Here is a 19,735-nt window from a genome sequence, read left to right as displayed (position 1 = left end):
ACCCTGCAGTCTACAAAGTACTTCAGACTAGCTGCACCTTCACCAGCTACCCTGCAGTCTACAAAGTACTTCAGACTAGCTGCACCTTCACCAGCTACCCTGCAGTCTACAAAGTACTTCAGACTAGCTGCACCTTCACCAGCTACCCTGCAGTCTACAAAGTACTTCAGACTAGCTGCACCTTCACCAGCTACTCTGCAGTCTACAAAGTACTTCAGACTAGCTGCACCTCCACCAGCTACCCTGCAGTCTACAAAGTACTTCAGACTAGCTGCACCTTCACCAGCTTTGAGAACACTTTCATGATCAATCATTATAAAACATATATATATATTATTCTGAGATGGACCAATCTGCACAACGACTACTTTCACTGTCTTTCACTATATTTTGATGAGAATACTTTTCTACTTTCACTTGAGGAACATTTTGAATGCAGGACTTTTACACTCTGGTATTTATATTTCTACTCAAGTACAAGATCCGAGTACTTCTACTTTTACTCAAGTACAAGATCCGAGTACTTCTACTTTTACTCAAGTACAAGATCTGAGTACTTCTACTTTTACTAATTACAAGATCTGAGTACTTCTACTTTAACTAAAGTACAATATCTGAGTACTTCTACTTTTACTCAAGTACAACATCTGAGTACTTCTACTTTAACTAAAGTACAAGATCTGAGTACTTCTACTTTTACTCAAGTACAAGATCTGAGTACTTCTACTTTTACTAAGTACAAGATCTGAGTACTTCTACTTTTACTCACGTACAAGATCTGAGTACTTCTACTTCTACTCAGAACAAGATCTGAGTACTTCTACTTTTACTCAAGCACAAGATCTGAGTACTTCTACTCAGAACAAGATCTGAGTACTTCTACTGAAGTACATGGTCTAAATACTTCTCCCTCTGATCCAAAGCAAGTTATCTTTTCACACCAACAGAATCAAAGCATGAAACAGTTGTCATGGGGGTGACTTTATTTACTAGTATATTAACACATTACATGCTACAGAAAATAAAAAGGTCATTTCAGTTGTCTTGAAAGAATATAGTGTTATAATAAAATGGCACATTTTGATATTAACACAATCTCCACCGGCATTTGGCCATCCTTCCCTTTGAAGGAAATGAACGACTTCGTGCAGGGCGACTGAAATCATAAAATACTTCTTGGTGGTTTTATTGGCAATTAATAGGATAGTGATTTATAGCTGAACACCTGCTGTGTGCAGAGGGGTACAGAAGCGTGATCTGATCGTAGATGCAGATTAAAATGGACTGTGTCAAAAGCCAGATCTGCCAAGAAGCCAACACAAATATATTTTAAATAGTAAGTATTGGAGGATTGCAAAATAAAAAAAAAAGGTGAAATCAGGGAAGAGTTTGTAAAAGATAAAGCTATGAGATCATGGACACTAATGTGGGGGGAGTTACAGGATACCCGTCGAAGAAGATATAATGCAAAGAAGGGTCAAATATTCACATTTCGCCCCCTCTGATCAGCACGTTGTTATAGTGCCATCTAGAGGTTACACCACGACATCGTACACTCCTAAAGTAACCTGGACACGCTCAAATAAAGACTTTAACAAAGGCCTACCCTGCACCAGCCTGCATTCTGATGAACGGGGGGATCGTCAGGTGTCAACAAATAGATTTCAAACGGTGGAGGCGTGTGGTGCAGTGGATTGTGCGTAGGTGTTGGGATCAGGGGGGCACAGGTTCAATCCCCACTGCAGTCAGCATGTCGTTGTGTCCCTGAGGCGATTGTCCACAGACTTGAGTATGTGAGTCGCTTTGGATAAAAGCGTCTTACAAGTAAAGAAACGGGGAATCTGGACGAAACAACGTATACCTGTTGGCCGAGTTATTAGTGATAAAGACATGGCTGAAAGAAAAGGTCAGCTTGTGCATCGTAAACAGGGCTGCACAGAGAAGTGAATTGACAGAATGAAGTATATTTTAAATGCCTCTCATATGCAGCTGTTTGCCGTGTTTCTGTTTCATTCCATTAATTGAATATATTTGGGTTTTTGTCTCACTAATCAAGACTTTTGAAACACTGATGGACATTTTCCTCCTAGTTTTCTGAATGTACAGACCGGCTCAGAATGACGTTCCTCGTTGCAGCCCTTATCACAAATGAACAAGCCTTTAAATAAGTGAAAAAGCACAAAGGAAATGAAGATTAAAAAAACAAAACGGTGCCGACAAGATGATTAATGAGAAAGATTTAAAAAGCAAAATAAAAACAATTTCGTATTTCTTGGGACACGTTCGACGGGATTTGAACGTAACAAAAGGAAAAGCAATATTCTAGCATGTAATGATAATCACATAGTACATCGTTTCACAACATTATGTTCCTTTTTTTCTTACAAAAGACTACTTGGTGGTTGTCGGTGACTCGTGGAGACGTTGAATGTAGTGTTTGTTTTATCTCCTGAAGCCACACGAAGCCACTTCCAGCTGCTGGTCTCCTCTCAGTTCCTTCTCCTTTTAGGTCCATCTGCTGCTTCGTGGAGGAAAAGTGTTCATTTCCAGAGCAGAATATTCCCCTCGTTGTGTGTCGCTGGAAATAATAACGTGTTCCTCCTTGTAGACACCAGACATGCTCAGTAAAGCGGCAACATATGGAGGTGTAGCTGTGAGAGTGAAGTGTCCAAAGCATTACTGGAAACGCTTCAGATCCTGTTTAACGCTGTCTTCACACCAAAAGCCAGTGTCTTATCCTTACCTGTTAACTTCTATTTTACTCTTAGTTTCCATTTGGAGATGTTTCTATTCTGTGTATTTTCTACCTTCTTATTTCCATATTTCGCAAATTAAGATCAATAAAGTCAATCTTATATTAAGGCGTTTGCGTTTATTGATGTCGCTAATGTTGTCAGGTTTACTACAGCTGCATGAACCCCCAACATATACTAATATAGGGCTGAACCAATTATAAATGAAATCATGATTGTTGAGGCCGTGAGATCAAATCAAAGAATCTAAAAACAAATCTGTGTTCAAATGTTTGACTTATTTGACCCAGTGCATTTTAGCTTCTTCACATTTCTTTGCACAGCCGAATTACTCTGATTTACGACAGCTTTTCTGAACACAAAATAAACATTTCACTCTTATTTAAGTGCAGACAAATGCATTAAGAGGCTGCCGAAATAACTACATCGTGATGCTGATTTGTAAAAAGTCTGTATCATGCTTTGTCAGATCTGTTTGCAGGACGACAAACATTAACATCGCTTGTTTTCTGAATGCAGTTTGGTGCGATCAGGGCTATGCTAACGGTGTAGCTTCTCCTTCAAATATCACTATACCTTCATTGGCCACAAAACAAACATTTTTACACAGATTTTCTCAGATAAGATGCCGGATATTCTCGTCTTTGTTTGTTAGAGAGAAAGTTGCTTTGGCTTTGGTGTGAACACAACATTAGGCAGACAATATTCCTGTGTTAGATCTTGTCAGTAATCAAATAATGCTGCATTCATGTCCTATAAGCAACACGGTAGACGCACACTGTTAAAAACTACGGTTCAGTCCAGATTTGGAGAAGACTATTTGGGAATTCGAACTTTCTTTGTCGAGTTAAGACAAGAAGATCAATACAATTCATGTGTATATAGTAGATATGAAAGCAGGCTAGGGTTAGCTTAGCATAAAGCCGGAGCATTGGGGGAAACAGATAGTGTATTGTGTACATTCACCGAGAGCTAGGCTAACATTTCCCCCTGCTTCAAGTCGTTATGCTAAGCTACGCTAAGCTACGCTAAGCTACGCTAAGCTACGCTACGCTAAGCTACGCTAAGCTAAGCTAAGCTACGCTAAGCTACGCTAAGCTACGCTAAGCTAAGCTACGCTAAGCTACGCTAATCTACAATACACACAGAGCAGTGTAGATCTTGTTGTTGGCAAGAAAACTGCATATTTGAGGTTTATCTTTAACGCAGAAACGTCTGTTTTCAGGAGGGCTGCTCGATTATGGCAAAAATCATAATCTCGATTACTTGCGTCAATAATTGCGATTATTAAATGCGATTATTCATCGACTTTGAAAACATCCATTTATTGGAGAATTTCTTTTTTAACAGTATTTTTTGAACAGTTGATTACCCTGAACTTTATAATTCAACTGAAAACCCCCCAAAAAGGTATTAAAAAAAAAAAAAAAGTAATAACAACAAAAATAATCGTTTTATTTCGATTGCGTTGTTTTCGTAATCGCTGCAAGCCGTAATCGCGATTAAAACACGATTAATTGAGCAGCCCTAGTTTTCAGCCTCTCAAATATGGAGGCTACCTTTCTCTGTTTATCAAATTAAAGCGAATATCTTTCGGTTTTGACATCACCTTTGATACACTAAACGAGGGTTGCAGCCCTAAAACGTATTTCTTAAAGTGTCAAACTATTGCTTCAAACCGTTTGTAAAAAAACAAACGGTGCAGAAACAACAAGAAAAACACTTCAAAACTGTGTTGTTGTTGTTTCACCATTTGACATGAATGCAGCACGAGTGATTCTACAGAACTACGACCAGCTATCAGCGTCTCCCACACAGGAAGAGGAAGTGGCTCGACTCTTTATCTCAGAGGGGGGTCGTCATGGTGTCCACGAGAAGAACTTCAGTTTGAAGTCGGAGCAGATGGAGGAGATTAGGATTATTCTTCAGGTGTGTTTCAAAGTTTCAAAGGTCCAACGAGGCCTGTTTTTGTTCTCAGTGATTCTGTACTTGGTGCCGGTTCAAAGCTGGATCCAAACGTGAGGACAAGGGAGAGGAAGGGGGAGGAAACGGAGCGAGCAGGGATGACGTACCAGGAAGGAAGCTGCCGGTTCCCTCGACACAAAGCAACGGGATTTCTCCAGAGGGTTTTGGAAAATAGCTGAAATAACGTCTGTGGAAAACGAACCTGTTTGATGAACGCACGTTTCGTTCAGCCGGATAATCTCCACATGTCTGCTTTTATAATGTTCTAATCATAAATCTAACGTCCAGAAGCTACATGCTAACGTGATGCTACAAAGGAGCTACAGGCGAGTCCAGCAGCACGACTTCAACGTCACGCCGACTTCAGATCCAGATTCAAACAGATTCTAAATCTAAATAAAAGAGGCAGGGACTGGCTTTCAAGCAGAACAGAAACTAACTCAGAGGAGTGTTCACGTGTTCGGCGTAATGACGTACAACGGCCTCCACGACTTCTGTAGTCCTATTCAGCCGCTTGGTAACAGCCATCGTTTCTCAGACACGTCCACTCTTCAGAAATCAGTGCTGATGGTTTAATGTCGTAGAACAAAACGTGATCCGTGTCTTCAATGTGTCTCAACCTCAGACCTTAGTTCAGCTACTTTCCTAAACCCTATGGAGAGATCCCATTGGCTCTGAGACCAGGGAACAGGAAGTGGTGAAATGCTTACTTCCGGGCTTTAGGACTCATCATTGCACCACTCTATTGGGGATAAAAGGGGGCGGGACTAACACGAGTGTCCGGGGTTCCGATTCGCTCTCAGCTCAGTTCCTCCTCTGCATTTTGCTGATCCAGCAGTTTGACGTGTGTGAAGGGAAAATGGCCTCGTTTTCCTTTACACTCGCCCTCCCATTGGCCGTTCACGTTGATTTTGGTCACTTTCACCATGTCGCCCACCTGAGGGGGAGAAAGACAAGTTATTATGGGATGGAGATAATGAGGGGATTAGGGAGGGGCAGTGAAAGGGGACATTTAAGGTTTTTCTAGTGACATTTTCCCACTTTTTCAAACGTAAGAAAGTCTTATTTTGACTTGTATGTTGTTGTAAATACCTGGTTGGAAGAAAGGGGGAGAAAATGTATTATGGGATGGAGACAGGGCTCGAGCTTAAGGACTTCCCGTCGCCGAAAAAATAGTGTCGGGGAGGAAAAAATTATAATTTTGGGACAAATTTGGGACGAGAGTTAAAATAAAAATATCCTGCTAACTCTACTACGAACGGCAATGAAAATGAAACCGACTGCACGTGTTGTGTAGCACACAGTTATTAAACCTCCTTGTTAACATGAACACACACGCACAAAACATTTAGCAACCCGCGAAATACACATTATCACACACACCGTACGTAGCTACAGCTGCGCCCTCGAATTCCTGGCCCGCAAATTCGCAGGTCTAGCTATGTACGGAGTGTGTGTATTTCGCGGGTTGAGTGATGAACAATGGCATCCCGTGGAGGAATTCTGAAATGTTTTACCGTTACATCACAAAAACGCACAGCAGAACCAGACCCTGGAGCGCCGGCCTCTTTATTTACTTACTCCTCTTCATCCCCTTTGGGTGATAAGGCTGAGAAGAGAACCCTCCATCGTATTTAGTCCTTAGCAATATGCTGCCTCTCCCCATGTAGGGATGGGTACCGAGCCCCGGTGTTAAACGGGCCGGAATTATTAAAGACAGTGGTAACGTTAAGCTCCGACGTTATCGGACTTTTTATCGGTACAGGAGACATTTAAAAAATATATGTAATATGTATTATTGCTACATACACATTATATCGCAGTTTTAGTTTCACAATAAGACTACAACATGCGTCTATGATGTATTTTCGAGCTTTCCAATCCAGACGAGATCTCTCTCTCCCGTCTGTGTGCGAGGGTGCGGGCCGTTCGTAAAGGTCTCCTGACTGACAGGCTGTCATCCTGTTAGCGGTTACTCTGGGGACAGAGAGTTGGATTTTTTGTTAATTGGATGGGACTTGATTGGATTCAATATTAGAGTAATTTTCTCGTTTGTTTAAATATATTTGGCCTTTGTTTCTGTGATTGAATGATTTACTCAAATAAAAAGGTAGATGAATTATCATCTAATGATTTGTATGTTTTATTTATGTTAAAGGTCACTTTGAATGATTTTAACTAATGATAAAGTAGAAAAACTAATATTTTAAATTCGGGACGGTCCACATTAATTTCGGGACGGCTTAGATTGTATTTCGGGACGGTTCCGGGAGGACGGGGAACAAAGTTAGTCGAGAGCCCTGATGGAGATAATGAGGGTATTAGGGAGGCAGCGATATGCGACATTTTAGGATATCTGATTATTATTATTTGTTTTTACACTTTTTCAAACAAAAAAAGTATCTCCTTACATATTACTACTGAATGAAATAAGACAAGAACACCCGTTTAATCTCTCTTATTTCTGTCGCTGATGCATGAGCTGAAATCCTTACTGTATTTACCCAAGTAGTGCACAATTCAAACTAAATTAGGGAAGTCGTGTAGGTTTGTGTGACTTCATTTGTACCATTAGGTATGGTCCTACATTAGAACGTGGTCTTGGTCTCGGAAAAGGTCGTATTGACGACAACATAGGTGTAAATAACGATAGATTTGATCTGCAGATTATCTTCTAGTTTGACAGAAAATAGTAAGAAATATCCATCCCAGTTTCTCAAAGTCAAAGGTGTCGTCTCAAAATGTCTTGTTTTGTCAGTAAAAACCCAAAGATATTCACTTTAATGTGATATAAAACAGATAAAAGCATGAAAACTTTCTGCCATATTTACATGAAAAATGACTTTTCTGCCTATAGACTAAAGGTGGTCGTTTGGTACGCATGACTTTAAGAGCTACAATTAGCGGATAAACAGAAAAATTATCGCAAACTACTTTGATAATCTATTATATTATTATTAACGAGTCCAAAAATGCAGTTTTTAAAGCCTGTGAAATTGGAGATTTATGGCTTTCTTTTTTTTTTTATATCATATTAAAGTGAATATATTTTGGTTTTCCACAAACGCACTATTTTCTTATATTTTACACTAGGGCTGAACGATTAATAGATTTTAAATCGAAATGGTGATTTGAAATGATGCAATTATCAAATCCCAAAGCCTGCAATTTTCTTTTGTTCTTCTTGTGTGTCAGTCCTCCACACCAATCAGAAGTGCTGTGCTCCACATGTACCAGCCATTGTTAATCAATCAGAAGTGGCCCATGATAGCAGGTGATAGACAGATTGATCCAATCACCTGCCAAGTATCTTTGAAATACTTTTCCAAATGGCTTCCAATGGAGCTTCAGATGGTTTGGTGAAACAAACCATCTGGGTCGCTTAAAAACAAATATCGCACATCGAATCGCAATATCTGTCAGAAAAATCACAATGAGATTATTTCCCCAAATCATGCAGCCCTCCTTTATACCCAAAGACTTTTGCACAGAAAATAAGACTTAGATTAAATCCACCAAAAAATGTACTTTTGGAAAACATGTGCTATATTTATGTACATAAACATTAAAAACATGTCATTTAAGGTAAACATAAGGAAATCTACATATTTGAAAACCGTATTTTCCGCATCCTAAAATGACTTCACAGAAGATCACATGTTTTTTTTTGCCTCTAGACTAATCTAAAGGTGGATGTTTGGTTGCAGCTCTTCGCATGACTTTAAATAAGTTAACTGAAGATCCGGAGCGATTCCTCACCACTGGACAAGGGGTTTTCTGAAGACACACAGAAGAGGAAATGTGAGCTAATTATTAACTGCTGAGTCAGCGTGAGCACACTAAGGTGGAGAAAACAAGCCTTTACAGACTGCAGGGAGTGGAAGCAGAGCGCTGAGCACACACGGCTCTTATTAAAACGGCGCTTTCTCCCCGGAGTACTTTCCCCCGACATTCTTAAAGTACCGATACGAATGAAACGGAGGAATCGTAACGTTTTTAACGGCAGGGTATCGCGGTACCTTTCAAGTATCGGTACACCGCGCAACACTACTTGGGAGTCATATCGTGACTTTGTTTAGAATGTGGCCGTGTAATAAGAGGGATGATGTGCAGTGTTAGAAATTAAAATCAATGTTGATATGGCGTAATTTGAATTAAATACACTATTTAATTTGAATCAGTCAAAAAACGGAAGTTCACACTTTTATTCTGAAAATTCTTCATTTCCGGTTAGCATTAGCATGTAGCGAAATGCTACGTTTTCAAACTGTGAATTGAAGGTGAAATGGCGTGATGTTGTACCCTAAACTCACTGGGTTTAGCACTCATTTATTAACGCTGAAATCACGTTTATTAGGGAATGTTTAAATAACCACAGACAACAGAATTATGTAATTTAGCAACAGAAAAAGGCAGGAATTGCATTGGGCACGCCCCCAACGACGCCGGCCAATAAGAGAAGACCTCAGATGACACCAGGAAGGGCAAGCCAAGAATCGATCTCTTCTACCCCCTGACCTGGGCTGACCGGACGCATCATTTGTTGACCACCGCATCTTTTGTGTACTTAAATACTGTTAACTTTTATAAGCTTCCCTCGACTCTTTTCAGTCTCTCCGGCTCTCAGGGTTCTAGAATGGCTAACAGCAGCGACTTGGTCATTATGGGGAAAAGAACACCCGACCGGATCAGGAGCCCGACGCGAATACAGGAAATATACAGTGGGGCAAAAAAGTATTTAGTCAGCCACCAATTGTGCAAGTTCTCCCACTTAAAAAGATGAGGCCTGTAATTTTCATCCTAGGTACACTTCAACTCTGAGAGACAGAATGGGGGAAAGAATCCAGAAAATCACATTGTCTGATTTTCAAAGAATTTATTTGCAAATGATGGAAAATAAGTATTTGGTCAATAACAAAAGTTCATCTCAATACTTTGTTATTTACCCTTTGTTGGCAATGACAGAGGTCAAACGTTTTCTGTAAGTCTTCACAAGGTGTTCACACACTGTTGCTGGTGCTTTGGCCCATCCCTCCATGCAGACCTCCTCTAGAGCAGTGATGCTTTGGGGCTGTCGCTGGGCAACACGGACTTTCCACTCCCTCCAAAGATTTTCTATGGGGTTGAGATCTGGAGACTGGCTAGGCCACTCCAGGACCTTGAATAGCTTCTTACGAAGCCACTCCTTCGTTGCCCGGGCGGTGTGTTTGGGATCATCGTCATGCTGAAAGACCCAGCCACGTCATCTTCAATGCCCTTGCTGATGGAAGGAGGTTGTCACTCAAAATCTCACGATACATGGCCCCATTCATTCTTTCCTTCACACGGATCAGTCGTCCTGGTCCCTCTGCAGAAAGCCCCAAAGCATGATGGCCCCATGTTTCACAGTAGGTGTTCTTTGGAGGCAACTCTGCATTCTTTCTCCTCCAAACACGTCTCGTTGAGTTTTTACCAAAAAGTTCTATTTTGGTTTCATCTGACCATATGACATTCTCCCAATCCTCTTCTGGATCATCTAAATGCTCTCTAGCAAACTTCAGACGGGCCTGGACATGTACTGGCTTAAGCAGGGGGACACGTCTGGCACTGCAGGGTTTGAGTCCCTGGCGGCGTAGTGTGTTACTGATGGTAGCCTTTGTTACTCTGCTCCCAGCTCTCTGCAGGTCATGGACTCGGTCCCCCGTGTGGTTCTGGATCTTTGCTCTCCGGTCTTGTGATCACTTTGACCCCACGGGGGGAGGTCTGCGTGGAGCCCCAGATCGAGGGAGATGATCAGTGGTCTTGTATGTTTCTTCACACCAAGCTGCTCACCTGTTGCAGATGCAGTCTTCCCAGCCTGGTGCAGGTCTACATTGTGTTTCTGGAGTCCTTTGACGGCTCTTTGGTCTTGGCCATAGTGGAGTTTGGAGTGTGACTGTTTGAGGCTGTGGACAGGTGTCTTTTATACTGATAACGAGTTCAAACAGGTTCCATTGATACAGTTAACGAGTGGAGGACAGAGGAGGCTCTGAGAGGAGAAGGTACAGGTCTGTGAGAGCCAGACATCTTGTTTGTTTGTAGGAGACCAAATACTTATTTTACCAATTCATTCATTAAGAGTCCTACAATGTGATTTCCTGGATTCTTTCCCCCATCCTGTCTCTCTAGTTGAAGTGTACCTAGGATGAACATTACAGGCCTCTCATCTTTTTAAGTGGGAGAACTTGCACAATTGGTGGCTGACTAAATACTTTAGGTTTTCTTTATATTTAGGTCGAATGATGACACATTTTTACTCTCTTTACTGTACATTTTTATATTCAGTCTAATATTTAATATTCAATCCCTCACATACTTATGTATATATAATACTTTGCTTTACATCTCGTTATCGTTCAATTGTAAATTCAACATGTATATTTTCTACTTTCTTGTTTATTTCTTGTCTTTTTAAATTCAATTGGGATCAATAAAGTTCTATCTTATCCATAAGGTAACCCTGAAAAGCAATTTCTACAAAAAAAATAACCAGGATTATTTATGTATATTGCATATTTCTACAGTAAAGTACAACCAAGTGACAAAACATTGTAAGTGGTCGATAGAAATTTGAATTGCCTTGTGAGGAAAAATACAATTTCCGACACTTTTCCCATGATGCTTTGCTCCAAGGCAACTCGTCTACTTTCCATTTGTCTACCTTGAAATCATGATTAGCCATTATTTCTCAAATAAAGGAGGGATCCACTCTCTGACCTTGGTCTCTCTTCACTTTAGTACAAAAGGAAAGTAGAGCCTGAGAGCGACGTCTTGATGAGATTCAACGAAACGTCTTATTTTCAGGAGATAGTTAGTTTTGAGATGTGGTTCTGCAGCAAGCTAAGCAATGAACTGCTGTGGATGTATTTTAGACGCATAAAAACATCACTATCAGTTCAAGTAAACGCTATATTTAGAATATCTTTATCATTAAAATCTTTTCTGTGAGAAGTGAAGCTGTTGTCTTTGCTCCATTTAAAGCAAACGGACTACATTCACATAATGTTACCTTTGCAGAACACTTGATTTGCTGTTGTACCGCTTCCTCGTGCGGTTAGAACGTTTGTGTTATCATAGTTAAGGGTACATTTTGATCCACTATTGTCACAAAATAAGACAACAAAACTAACCAATCGAGGCAGTGGTAGAGCAGTAACTCCTGCTCCGACATCATCACCCTCGCACATTTGTCGTATGTTTACAAAAAACTATATATCTGTTAAAACTTTATATATTTAAGGTCGATGTGTTGACTTTACTTAGCAGATCTCTGTGACCGGATGGAGCCCGTTTCCTAAACTTTGCCAAATGTATGCACTCCAACGGAGAGTCACATCAAACAAACATGTATTTATAAAAAATATATAAATAATTATAGGATATGTAAATTTGGTTAACCGTTTTTTTGGGCGTCGAGAATTCGAATATAAATTTGCTTTTAAATTTCCCATCCCTAATACGAACACAGTTTAAATCATCCAAACTAGCAGAGAAACCACCTCACACACACTTTCATATTTACCTCTAAGGCCAGGGCCGTTTTATCGACCCTCTTCTGGATCGCTATTATTGAAATGTATCCGTCCTATCCTGGTAATGCACTGAATTTAGACATCAAAACTAGCCACACACACACACACACACACACACACACACACACACACACACACACACACACACACACACACACACACACACACACACACACACACACACACACACACACACACACACACACACACACACACACACACACACACACACACACACACACACACACACACACACACACACACACACACACACACACACACACACACACACACACACACACTTTAGAGACTATATACTTCATCCAAACCATCAGAGAAAACACACTTTCGTATTTACCTCTAACGCCAGGGCCGTCTTATCGTACGCGTTGGGGACCCTCTTCTGGATCGCCCGGGCGAACACGGGTCCGTTCTGCAGGTTAGGGAGTGGGGTGGGCTGAGCGTACTGACTGGGGTCTCCCAACAGAGGAGGGGGAGGAGCGTCAGAGTTCCCCAACATTCCTGGAGGAACCGCCACCGAATTAGGCGACGCGGGGCGATATTTCTCTACGTAAGGAACCGGGATCATCCCCGCTCGACCCTCAGAGTTCTGGGCGTTCCACCATTGCTCCTCGGGCTTTTCCAGAACTCGAAGAATGTCTCCCTTTCGAAACGGCAGATCCTCGTCGTCGTTTCCTGGAAAATCGAAGAGCGCTCGGACGAATTCGTCTTCGAGGCGCTGAGGGGGAACGCCACCTCCGACGCTGATGAACGACGTGTGTTTGGACTTGTTTATGGGCTCGATTAAAGTGGTCGTGTCCAGATAGTGGATCTTGTAGAACTCTAGCAGAGCAGCAAGGGCTTCAAACTCCTGGTCGCCGATACGGAACCTCGGTTGGGCCAAACCTGGAGGAAATGGGGCGAGAAAATCTGAATCAGAAAGAGATTTACTTTATTGATCCCAAACCTGGAGGAAACGGGCGAGATGGGAAGAGGGATAAGAACGATTTTGTATATAAATATTGGGTGATAATTCCATATAATTTAAGATTCTTTGTTGATCCTAAATTTGGAAATGTGTCGTAAATATAAACATATCAAAATAGAAAATAAAACAGAACTAAAAAAGTTGACAGGGAAAGATAAAACTCTCGAGACTGTCAAATAAAAATTAGATTTAATATATAAGGGTCAGGTGATGTTCAATATAATTTAAGATAAGATTTACTTTATTTATCCCAAACCTGGAGGAATCGGGGCGGGATGGAAGAGGGATTAGAAAGATTTGGTATATGGTGATAGTTCAATATAAGTTTAGATAACAGGGGTAGACATTAAGGGTACCTCCGGGCCGGTGGAATTGTATTATCACTGGCCCCACCATTGTAACCACTGGCCCGGAGCATTCGTCCAAAAATAATCGACTAATAATGAAGAAAATTAACACATTTGTTGCAATAGTAATTTATGCACTAACTACATTACTACTTGTACTACAACATTTTAATCATCAGTTCTTCCTCATTTTCCTCAATTGTTCATATTTGGTTTATTAAAATAATGATATTGTGGTCATTGTTAAAAAATGTCTGCTATTATTATGAGTATTATTATTTGTATCATGCGCTTTCTGCCTTCCTGTCATCAGGAGTTAGACATGTAATGGCTATAGATTAGATTAGAACCTTCATTATCCTAAACTGCTGGGACGTTTCGCCAATACCTTTATATTTTCTACTCTTCACTTACTTGTTTAGGTCGGCATTGATGTACAGAGCCGACAGAAGACCTTGTTTATACTGGCATCATATTGAGAGGCTCCCGTGAGCGGGACAGCTGTTTGCTTTTCACCCAACAACGACAAGCGACTCACGAAACACTATGTTGTAGCGTTAATAAACAAAACAATTTAACTAAATTGCTAGTCAAAATACCAATACCACAGGAAACATTTTTTTTTTAAACAATATTTTTAGTGGCCCGAGCGGGCAAGTGGAAAGTACGTTATGCTGGCCCGGGGTGTCTAAATAGTGCTTCCGGGCCAGCGGGCCATTTATAATGTCGAGCTCTGGATAAGATATACTTTGTTGTAGGGCTGCTCAATTAAATCGTATTTTAAATCGCAATTACGATTATGGCTTACAACGATTACGAAAACATAATCGAAATAAAACGATTATTTTTCTACTTTTTTTTTTTTTATAAACTTTTTTTTTAAATTGGTTTTTCAGTTGAATTATACTTAAAGTTCAGGGTAATAAACTGTTAAAAAAAAAAAATCTCCAATAAATTCATGTTTTCAAAGTAAATGGATAATCGTTTTTAATAATCGTGATATCAATTATTGACCAAAATAATCGAGATTATGATTTTTGCCACAATCGAGCAGTGATAATCGAATGGTATTCGGGCTACATATTTGGTAGTAATCAGCAGCGAATATTCGGTAGGGGGGGGGGTGCGTAGTAATCGGCAGTGAACCGCTTCATCACGTGTATTTCGGTTTATTCACGGCATTCATTTTGTTATTCTACAGTATTGTTGTTTTATAGTTATTTGTTAAAGTAACCCAATTTGTGTTCTTTGAAATTGAAAAGGATATCGCATCGTGTTTGTTACTTTCGTTGCAGTTGTATATGTCTTAAGTGTAATTTGTCTTGGCTTCCTATTTTGTATGGACATGCTTTTATTTTGAAGGAGAGTTAGCGCTGTTGACAGGAAGTTGTTGTTGCTATGGAAACAACTTGATGGAGCTTAACGGAGAAAAGTAATATCGACATATAAAGACGGAGAAAGTAAACGATAACGTTTACGGTTAAGTGTTAGCACCCTCCGAAGAGGCACAAGCTCTTACGTTGATATTGGAGATTTCAATCAATTCAATAAATAAAAAAAACGGGGAAAGAAAACGAATATCTGAATAACGAAATTGAAACCCGAATAGTACTCCAACGAAGGAATATTCGGGTACAGCCCTACTTTGTTGGGAGGGTTTAAATGTATACTGTTCCCTTATTGCAAATGTTTTACTACTCCCTGTAACGGCGACTCTATTTCATTGTAACTGGTGAAATGTTCTCAACTGTCTTCTAAATAAAGAATTGAAAATGCCGTTACAGCAGCATGTTAAAACAAGGCATTGCACATGATTTGAAATATGAAAAAGATAGAAAATAAACAAATCTAAAGTATAAACATCTCAAAATAGAAAATAAAACAGAAAGATAAAACTCTGAAGACTAGCTGAAGAACGAAAACTATGAACGGCAAAGTTACAGCTAACACACTTTAAAGGTACGATGTTATTTACATTAAGAGAGCAAGGAATGGCATAATACATTTGATATAAAATGTACAGTGTGAAGAAAAGTACATTTATAAGTTATAAGTCCGTGAGTTCTCCAATTATCGTCTTTCAATGGAATAGTGTTGGGAAAGAAAGTTATAAAACTCTACACAATAAATTAAATTATAATAACGAGCACATAAAAGACTATTCAACGCTACTTTGGGTTTTTCTGCAGAATAAAGAGCGTTGGTTTTATTCATTCCGAACGTGATTGAAATGTAACCGGCACAACTAGTTGGTGAGTTTGAGGCTGAGGAAACTTTAAAAAAGAACTCACCGTAGTTGTTTTGTGTGATTTCACTTGGATACAGCAATACATCATTCAGGGCTCAGACACTTTTTCACCAATGGTTTTCAATGACATCTCCATGACCTTTACCTAATTTCCCATGACCAAAAGAATTACTCTTTCTCAGCGGTACCACTGAAAATGGTTTATTTCAACATGGAACAGGAAACTAAGGTCTGAAACATGTTGTGCCTATCCAACAAATAAAATAGTAGGCTTACTAGCTTCTACACGCTAAAGCAACTCTAATCTCTCACCAGCAAAACACCTCGTCAGTTAAATGCCATTTTACGTTTCATTATTACGATTAGAGATGTCCCGATCCGATCACGTGATCGGGGATCGGAGCCGATCACGTGATTTTCAAAAGATCGGGGATCGGGAGAAAAAAATCGGGGATCGGGATTTTTTTTTTATTATAATTTTATGTTACAAAACAAAAATGACCATGTTCACGTCTTAAAGTCATCCTGAGGACGTAGTTTTGGTTTCAAATGACACAACATCATGTATGTGTTGCTTCCTTTGGGCTTGTTTTCAGACCTGCTTATTCCTCTGAAAGCTGGCAACAGAGTGGGCGCAGTGTCTAATAGCAGCAGCAAGCTAACGAGAGGCTACGTTCAGCTGGTGACTCGGGAGTCGGGACAGAGAAAATGTCAGGAGTTTGGAAGTATTATGAAATGTAAAGCGAAGGCAGTGCAACAGCCAGATGCAATGTTTGCAAGGCGGAGGTTCCGCGTGGTGGAAAGAACAGAGCTACGTTCAACACGACCAATCTAATACGCCACCTGAGAAACAAACACCAACAACAACACGGCGAGTACACAGCGGCCACTCGGGTAACGGCACTGAGACAACCGACACTTTCAGAGACTTTCAAAAGGAAAGAGAAACTGCCCCAGAACAGAGAAAAGGCCAAACAATAACAGCCAAGATAGCTGAACTCATCGCGTTGGATGACCAGCCGTTATCTGTTACCTTTTTTCTCTCTTAATGCATTGCATAAAGATCGGATCGGGAAAAATCGGTATCGGCAGATTGTCAAAATCAAATGATCGGAATCGGATCGGGAGCAAAAAAAGGTGATCGGGACATCCCTAATCATTATAGTATTACTATTTTGGCGATTAGATCAAATATAAATTATATTTGAAGCAACTTTAGTTACATTTCCATGACTTTGGGAAAAATATTGTTTTCCAGGGCCTGGAATCAGCATTTTGAATTTCCATGACTTGTTTTTAATGAGCGTAAGAACCCTGATCATGAACCGTGACTTCTGTGAACCGTTACACCTCTATTATTCAATGCTACTTTGGGGTTTTCTGCAGAATAAAGAGCGCTGGTTTGATTCATTCAGAAAGCGATTGAAATGTAACCGGCACAACTAGTTGGTGTGTTTGAGGCTTCGGAAACTTTAAAAAAAGAACTCACCGTAGTTGTTTTGCGTGATTTTACTTGGATACAGCAATACATCATTGCAGAAATGGCTTGTGGAAGGCATGGTACACGTTTTGAGTGAACATAGTGCTGTATATAAATGGTGACTGTTGTTTTGCATGCAAAGAAAACGTATTATTAGTCAAATCAATGTGTCTCTTTTTATTCACCTTCTTTCTAGTTGTTTTATGCCATTTCACTTGGATTAAGAAAAAGCTATTGTAGAAAAATGGCTTTTAAACGTGCAAAATACTCTTAAGCAAAGCATCTTACAGGTTGTTGTGGTATAAAGTGCTGTATATAATTGTTGATTGTTCTTTTGCATGCAAAGAAAACGTATTAGTAAAAATCAACCCTTGATGTGTCTCTTTTTAGTCATCTTTTTTGTGATGACTACCCCTGCTCTCGGGGTGGACGCCCTCTCAGCCCTGGTCTGGCGGAAACACTGACTGATACTGAATTGTGATATACGATGTTAGGCTCTATAAACACTACCTGCTCTTAAACCTGGAACATCTGAAGTCTGTTTATTCGTGTAGCCTCGGGAGGAAGGTGCTTTCCAGGAGGACCAGAAAGGAGTTTTTGTTTCCTTATTTTGCATTTCTTTCCTTCAAATAAAAAGGTCTGTGTATTTGTAATAAAAACATGCATGAGGAAATATATTCCCCTGCTATGCCTTCACAGGAAAACCACTCCGGTTAAAGTCCATTTTAAACCTGGAAATATGACAGACTTTCATTTAACATTTACAACTCTCTACAGGTCAGCTGGGTAATTCATTAATAACGAATAAAAAGATGCACAGCAAAACGTGCATTGTTGTGACAGAAACACAATCAATCTTTTTGAATATCGAAACCATTGAGTATACTTACTTTATATTCTGTAGCACTACCATGTTCATTTCTATATGCATTTTTGTTCATGCATCTTGTTTTCAACATTACATGATTATGCACTGTTTCTGTGACAGAAATTGCTACTGTAAAACGCACTTTGGTTAAAGTCATGCAAGCATGTTTTTATATTAGTAAACGTGCAACAATCAATCTGTATGAATAATACCATTGAGTATAGTATATTACATGCTTTACGTTCTGTAGTACCCTTTTCCTTGTTGCAGATGTATATGCTTCTACTGAGTTGTATATTATCATGTGTCTGGCGTGTACTGTGAAATGCATTAATGTATTGGTTCAAGTCATGCAATACATGTTTAATTTTTGCTACACAGCTCTCAGTTTCAGCTGGGTTAATGAAATAAAAAGGAAAACGTGCAACAATCAATCTATATGAATAATAACTAAATCAATCAGTATTATAGTATAGTATATCACATGCTTTATGAATCTAGTGAGTTATTGTTTTCAACATTACATTATCACGTGTCTGGCCTGCTATATATACACACTGTGAAATGCATTAATGTCCGTTGGGGCAAGCCATGCTAGAATGTTTTATTTTTAATATACAACTCTCAGCTTCAGCTGGGTACATTTGTATTATAGTACAGTATATTACATGAGTTGTATATTGTTTTCAACATTACATTATCATGTGTCTGGCATGCTCTATGTAAATGTATACACACACTATGAAATGCATTAATGTCCTTTTGGTGCAAGACAAGTCATGCAAGAACGGTCACATCTCCATGAAGAAACCCTCCCAAAAACCTCTCGTTTTTATTTGTTTTACCTGATCCAGACTGTCGGTTGTTGCTGATGCTGTTGATGATGTAATGGGAGACTTTTGAGTTCTCGGACACCGACAGCACGTAATCCCCGGGGCTGGTGATGGAGTCCCTCACCAGGAACACACCGTGCCTCTGTCCCTGGAGCAAAGACACCCCTTCTTGCCTGCTCAAGCGACCCCAGTACCAGCTGCTGCGGTCCTCCGCGTCAAAATGTCCGGCCATGATAACCACCCAGAGCCGAGGCTTCACCGGGGCCTACGGTTCCCTCAACTCATACAAAACTTTAGCGCCTTTAGAGCACGTTTAGTGAACGGGCGACATCCGTTACAAAAGGTTTGTACATCAATATAGAGATACAAGAACCACGAGGAGGAATAAACACGACTCTTACTGTGTTAAAGGAGGGGTTTTAAGGTGGGATTTTCATATAAGGCGTTTTTTTAGAGGCGGAATTCCAGCTACAATCCAGCGACCGATGACAACTAACTTCAAAAACTGAAATGGCGGATACGGGAAAACAAAAAAAGAAGCCCATTCACAGGATGTGATGTATCTGCTTCTTCTCTTGGATTATTGGTGGTTTGCAAACTATTTAAAGGAGCGTTTACTGCCACCTACTGTACAAGAGTGTGTATCATGTAACCACTGGAAATATACACAACCATTGTCGCAAAAAAAATAAAGGAAAAATGA

At 40.0% G+C, this 19,735-nt stretch overlaps 1 protein-coding gene across 1 annotated transcript; it reads right to left on the bottom strand.

The window, feature by feature from the left end:
- Positions 1 to 965: 965 nt before the first annotated feature.
- crk (v-crk avian sarcoma virus CT10 oncogene homolog) lies at positions 966 to 19,543 on the bottom strand. The gene is made up of 3 exons (XM_034079972.2): positions 19,045 to 19,543; positions 12,627 to 13,174; positions 966 to 5,655 (listed from the first exon to the last, which is right to left on the bottom strand). Exons 1-3 carry the CDS (start codon positions 19,262 to 19,264, stop codon positions 5,518 to 5,520), a joined length of 906 nt encoding a protein of 301 aa, XP_033935863.1. The 5' UTR covers positions 19,265 to 19,543; the 3' UTR covers positions 966 to 5,517.
- Between the last annotated feature and the right edge of the window lie 192 nt (positions 19,544 to 19,735).

This window comes from Pseudochaenichthys georgianus, unplaced genomic scaffold (assembly GCF_902827115.2).
Source record: "Pseudochaenichthys georgianus unplaced genomic scaffold, fPseGeo1.2 scaffold_794_arrow_ctg1, whole genome shotgun sequence".
NCBI lineage: Eukaryota > Metazoa > Chordata > Actinopteri > Perciformes > Channichthyidae > Pseudochaenichthys > Pseudochaenichthys georgianus.
This window is presented reverse-complemented; position numbering and strand designations above follow the sequence as displayed.